At 41.1% G+C, this 6,420-nt stretch overlaps 1 protein-coding gene across 1 annotated transcript; it reads right to left on the bottom strand.

The window, feature by feature from the left end:
* Window positions 1–2,265: 2,265 nt before the first annotated feature.
* LOC133398038 (fatty acid-binding protein, intestinal-like) lies at window positions 2,266–4,881 on the bottom strand. The gene is made up of 4 exons (XM_061669620.1): window positions 4,606–4,881; window positions 3,709–3,881; window positions 3,475–3,582; window positions 2,266–2,520 (listed from the first exon to the last, which is right to left on the bottom strand). The coding sequence occupies exons 1-4, from the start codon at window positions 4,670–4,672 to the stop codon at window positions 2,470–2,472; spliced, it is 399 nt and encodes a 132-aa protein (XP_061525604.1). The 5' UTR covers window positions 4,673–4,881; the 3' UTR covers window positions 2,266–2,469.
* Between the last annotated feature and the right edge of the window lie 1,539 nt (window positions 4,882–6,420).

Raw genomic sequence — 6,420 nt, 5'->3', positions numbered from 1 at the left:
GCGCGGCGGTCCACATCAAATGCTAACAGGTTGCCCACCCCCTAGCACAACATGAAACTCATTTGTTTGACCTCTCGTGTTAACGCCATTGCTTTGTTTTTTTCGTGGCCAGCCAATGGGAAGAGAGCGCGATACCAAAGCCGTCCTCTTTTGGCCGCGCTCTTGTCGACGCGTTTCTTTCTCGAAACCGCAATACACGGCTATAATTAGCAACAGACCAAAGGCATTTCATTTTGTACACTGGAGCAGAGCTAGCTCGGCGAGTGCAACTTTTCTTGTTTTGACGCCTTTCAAGTCCTCAATCTGTTTTTATTTTGCTTTTTCTCAATTTTTTGGAACAGGACGCTCACTTGAAGTCTCTTTTGTCTATTTTTAAGCAGCCAAACTACTTCTCTTTACTGAAATGTACATATTGTAGAAGGGAGCCGAGTCTGCTGTAGCAACATCCTTCATCGCAAAATTCTTGTTTCCAGCGACATTTTGACGTCCAAATTTTCCATGTCGTATTCTCAATCAATTTTCCCTGTTACGTACAATCATATCTATGAAGGCATTGCCGGACCACACTGGAAAGAAAATGACGAGAATAAAGTCGGATTATTACCTGACATAAATTGCAGTGTTACGAGAAAAACATTATACAAGAATAAAGTTGTTTTACGAGAAAAAGTCACAATATTTCTGAAATAAAGTCCTAAGATTACTTGGGGGGGGGGGTAGAAAAAGATTACTTTTACGAGAATAAACTCATACTGTTATCAGAAGTAAGTCGTACTTTTGTGCGAAAAAATCACAATATTCCGAGAATCGTCATACTATTATGAGAAAAAGGTTGTACTATATTATTTTTTTCCCCCCTCTGGTTATATTATACAACTTTATTTTTGTTAAAAAAAAAATTATCTTTCTGACTTTTTTTCTTGCAATATTACAACTGCAGCTTAGTCTTTTTTTTTTTTTTTTCTTCTTCTTCCTGGAAATATTGTGACTTTATTTTAGTGTTGTTTACAACTTTATTCTGTGTAAATTGACTTGTTTACTTTGCGATTAGTCTGCTAACTTTATTCTCTTTTAATTTGTGTGGCCCGAATACACCTTCGTACATATCAGACTAGTCGATGTCTAATAATTAATTAATATGCACAATCGTATTTGATCCAAGAATTATTATTATTTTTTTGGTTTTAAGACATTTTTTTTTTTAACACACCAAAATTTCTTTCAAGTATTTATAAAGTGTGTGCGTGTGTTTTATGGGTGTTGTTTTCCCAATTATATAATTCAATGTAAGTATTATTGTATTGTATATTCATTTGTGTGTGCGTGCTGTATCTGACGGGTTGGAACGTACTGTACTGTATGTACGATATACTGTATAATACTACATAATTCACTGTGAAATCCTGACAATGACAATAACAAAACAAAACAAAGAAAACAAACGCCATTGGAGTGAATGGGTGTTTTTCTAGTATGGTACAGTACATGCTTGTAAATCCCATGTTTATGTATACAGTGTGGCTAGCTGCATATTAGGCTAGCCTTATTTGTTTAAAAACAACAACAAAAAAAGGTTTTTATGAAAATGTTCAATGAAGACATTTCAGGCCGTTTGCCATTAAAGATCGACATGATCCCAACTTGACCTTTATTTATTTATTTATTTATTTATTTGTCCTTTTGTATTACCGCCAGCGAGGAGGTCACTGTGATTGCTCACACGAAAAAAATGTTAATCCTGAAATGGTATGCAGTGTCATTTAAAATTGAAAATCTGACAACGATATCGTGATAACGATAATCTGCCTCCGAGTTGCTTTTGCAAGGTGGCGCGTCACATGATTAGAAGCTGCACAGCGCCATCTGGTGGTCGGCACGACGCTTTGCGCCCGCCCATCTTCAAGCTACAGGTAAAGTACTCATTTTATTAATAATACAGAATTATTGGAGCACTGTTTAGACCGTTAAAATAAATGACTAATTAATCCCGCACGGCAGGATTATAACAAAATAAAACAATTGGCATTCATTCAGTCGATTTAGTATAAAGCAGATTTAAGACAGAAGATTTTAACAATAATAACATTAGTTATAGGTGACAGATTTATTGGGTCAATGTTTAACTAAAATGCATTATTTAAAAGCGAAAACAAATATTTTAATATGGCGCAAACATATCGTTAAAAATATCGACCTTTTCTTACCTTTTGTGGTCAGTGGCTTTAATTACATTTTAAGCATCCCAATGACAAACTACCAACACACTTGTTGATTTAATATATATATATATATATATACTTTATTTAAATTTTTTGCACAAATTTAACAATTTAGATGGATTTTTTTAAGATAGAAAATGTTAACAACATTGCCTTGTTGTCCAATTGTAATGGAAATTGTATGCTTTCTTTGTGCACCGAAGATATAGAAAAAGAAACCAAGTTAAAAAAACAAACAAACCAAAAAGGATTACTGCTTCTTGAAGATCCTCTTGGCGTCTACACCCTCATAGTTGTAACTCTGCAGGATGGGGGAAGAAAAAAAAAAAGTTTTGTTCACAGAGCTGTCTAAAATACAGAGGTCACACAGATATTTTCGTAAAAATTAACTCAACAAAAACAAGACTGTGCAAAAAAAAAAAAAAAAAAAAGCAATTTTGTATTTTTTATTTTTTTTGGCTGGCACTAGATGATGTATTCACCAAAAATATAAAATTCTCTTAAATATTATTCATGGATGGGTAATAGTCCCTCTTGTGGTATCTGAAAGAATCGCATTTCACTTGAGTTGTATTTACATTTCAACATGACATTTGCATTTACTCTTTAAGAACAGATAGTTTTGAAGTATTCAATTCAGGTACAATTGTTTAACCTGAATTGTAACCGTTTTGATAGAACCATTGAGCATTTTTTGTTCATTTTCCCATGTTTAAGTGCAGCGGTTATGTTCAAACTGTGCATAATTTGACAGTGGCTTCCAATAATATAAAATATACTTTTACCAATAAAACCTGCCTTGAGTTGATGAACACTACACTACTGTTTTTGTTTTTTTAATGTTGGCCATGATAGTGGGACCTGGAGAGAGAGGATATTGATATTTTTCAAATTTTACTTGGTGGAAACATTTCAAGAAGCGCTAAGTTATCAATCAACTTTGAGCTCAACCACAGTTAACTTTACCGCTCTATTTAAATCATTTTTGTGTGTCAACTCTGTGTCGTCAACCGCGGAGGTTTACAAAGTAGCGATCCTATTTTGAAAAAGGATTAGAAAGAGGTAAACGTAAAAAGTAAATCATCATGTAAAGTACAGATACCTGAAAAACATACATTCACTGCCATTGACGGCTTGAGAAGTGAAATATCCATGTTAAGTGGGAAGGCTGGCAGTGAATGAGTTAAGTGCAGCAATGATGTATTTGTACTTGGTTACATCCCACTTTCCAAAGTGTCCACTTTGCGCCACTGACCTGCACCAGTTCGTCTCCCAGCAGGATCCTGGAGGTGGTCAGCACCTTGTCGTTGTCCTTGCGGGTGAATTTTCCTTTCAGCGTGTCCCCCTCCATCTCCCACGTACCCTGATTGGCACACGGGAACGAACCTTTTCAGTCTGCTTCGGTGGCTCCGCGATTATGGCGACCCGGGCTTCGGAACCGTGTACTAGTAGGCATGTCTCCCATATTAATAGCCTCGCGGACACTTACCGAGACCTCGGTGCCGTCGGCCAGGCTGTAGTCGAAGGGCGTCCCGAGCGTGAAGTGGATGTCTTTGGTGCGGAACGTGCTGGACTCCTTGATGTGGAAGTCGTTTCCGCTCTGCTGGATGCCGATCTTGAGGTTGTCGTGCTCCGCTAGTTTGCGCTTCATGACGTTGATGCCTACAAGGAAATACGCAGGTGTCAAAGTTAGGGCCCGCGGGCCAAAACCGGCCCGCTTAGAGGGTACAATCCAGCCCGCGGGATGAATTTGAAAGGGGGAAAAATACACGACGTTGTGGGGAATAAGGATACCTAATTATTATGCTTAGTTTTGTGCCCAATAATACAATCACTGTGATCAGGTATTATGCACAAGAAATCTGAGGTTGTTTTGTACAGTAATAAAAAACAACAAAAAAAGTTACTTCTAAAAAGTTTTGTTTTGCTATAGAACCAAGGGAAAACTTATTGTTACAGTATTTATTTGTGTTAATTATGGTATGATTTTAGTTGCCCAGCCCCTTTCACATCAAATTAGGCTGTATGCGGCCACTGAACTACAATGACTTTGACACCCCTGCTATAGTGGAACGCTAGGGGTCTTGCATCTTAGACCGAAACTGCAACAGGTACAGCGTGTTGAAGTCCAGTATCAATAGTATGTAATAATAATAATAAGCTTCTTTGAGGGTAGGGTTACTCCCAAGAGTATCTGAAATAGGGATACGGTATGAGTTGACTCTAATTCCTTAAGCCCAAACCGGTAAAGGTATAAAGTCTTATCCTAATGGACCTTAGAGTAACCTGGGTAACTGTTAAACGCTTGAGGGAGCAAGTCATTGCACCTCAAAGCGTTCAATATTTTTTGTGTACATAAGATCGAGACTCAGTTCTTGCCACTCACCCATTTGTTCCATGAAGGCGTCGTAGTTCTCGCTACGTTCCACCTTCCAGGTTCCGTCGAACGCCATGGTTGCAGCCTGGGCGACAGGGCGAGGGGGGCGATGGAGCGCGAGCAAGACTGTGGGATCGGGAATGTGGAGCGACCTCCGTTTATATACTCCCGCCGCTGCCCCCCCATCCCTGTGGCCCCCCTCTGCCCTCGCGTGATGCGCTTCTTTATCTTTACCGGGCCCTGACCGCGAGGGTACGCCGATAAATCTCAGTCCCGGAACACTGCGGTACTGTTCTCTGCAAAGCAGAAATGGAGGACAAGTGTGGGCTGTTGTGTGGGGGCACTCAGTCAACTGAGCCCCCCCACCCCCCCCTTTTTTTTTTTTTTTGTTCCTCTCAGGCTATTCCTAACTTCATTTGTGCCCAGCATGGAAATGAGTTCAGATCCCACGCTGGCAACTCAGACTGGCATGATTCCAGCTTGTAGTGACCCAGAGGAAAAGTACCCACACTATTTGTGTCTGGTTGGAGTTAGGTTTAGGGGGTTAGGCTTGAGGTTTTGGGTTATGGCTTAGGGTTAGGGTCAACGGTGAGGGGTCACGGCTGAAGTTTTAGGGTTATGATCGAGAGTTAAGGTAGCGCTAGGGGTCGGAGGTCTAGCTTGGTTGAGGATTAGGGTTGACGGTTTTTGGGTTGAGGTTTAGTTTTGAGGTTGAGAGTTTCAGTTGAGAGGTGGCAGTGAGAGGTGACAGTCAGGGTGAAGGGATTATCTTTACGGTTGAGCATTAGGGCTAAGGCGTTAGATTTTGGGTAACGGTTTATGATTAGGCAATGGTTGAGGCTGAGTTTGGTTTGAGGTTTTAGGTTAGGGCTGAGGGTTAAAGTTGGGGTTGAAGGCTGGTGTTGACTGTTTGGGAATATAGTTCCGAGTTAGTTTTAGGGTTGATGGTTACTCAGGACCGTATCTATGACTTGTTGTTCCTGTCCGCTTTTTGTCCATTGGGGACATGACCGTCACATGCGTTCTGGCTAGCAACAGGTGACAATGACAACTACAACATGAGGTACAGTATTTATACTGGCCACTCGAGGGCAGCAGAAACAAGTTGGCCCACACGTTGTACAGATCTATGATAAAAATGACGCATTATTTACCTGCCTTTCAGATTTCTGTCAATTAGTTTTTCTTTGGAATTTATTCCTTCTACAGCACTTTCGGACACTGTGCTTGCTTTTAAAGTGCGATGAATTGCAGAATGCAGCTTTGTTGGTCGCTGAGGCAAAAATTCAGCCACGGGAGGAGTTCGGTGAGGCCAAGCGACTTCGGGATGCCTTTGTGGAAATTCTGGTCCACTGTCCGGCTTCTTAGGAGGGAGAAGCAGTAGCACTTCCAACAATGTGTATAGTGGGGATGGCAAGGCTGCCCTTTGGCACATATTCTGTTCATTACCTTTATGGGCAGAATTACCAAACTCAGCCGAGGCCTTGAGGGGGGTCTGGTTCAGTGAATTACGTCTTTCAGATCATGTGGTTCTGTTGGCTTCATCGAGCCACAATCTTCAACTTTCGCTGGAGCAGTTCGGGGCTGAGTGTGAAGCGGTTGTGATGAGAATCAGCACCTACAAATATGAGGTCGTTGTCCTCGGTCAGAAAAGGGTGGAGTGCCCCCTCTAGGTCGGTGATGAAAATCCTCCCCCGAGTGGAGAAGTTCAAGTATCTTGGGGCCTCGTTCCCGAGCGAGGGAAGAACGATGCGTGAGGTCGACAAGCGGATCGGTGCAGCGACTGTCGCGATGGAGACTCTGCAGTGATGCGGACTCTGCACA

The sequence above is a fragment of the Phycodurus eques genome, chromosome 23 (assembly GCF_024500275.1).
Source record: "Phycodurus eques isolate BA_2022a chromosome 23, UOR_Pequ_1.1, whole genome shotgun sequence".
NCBI classification, from domain to species: Eukaryota; Metazoa; Chordata; class Actinopteri; order Syngnathiformes; family Syngnathidae; genus Phycodurus; species Phycodurus eques.
Note: the sequence above shows the minus strand (reverse complement) of the source record. Positions and strands in the feature narration are given on the sequence as shown.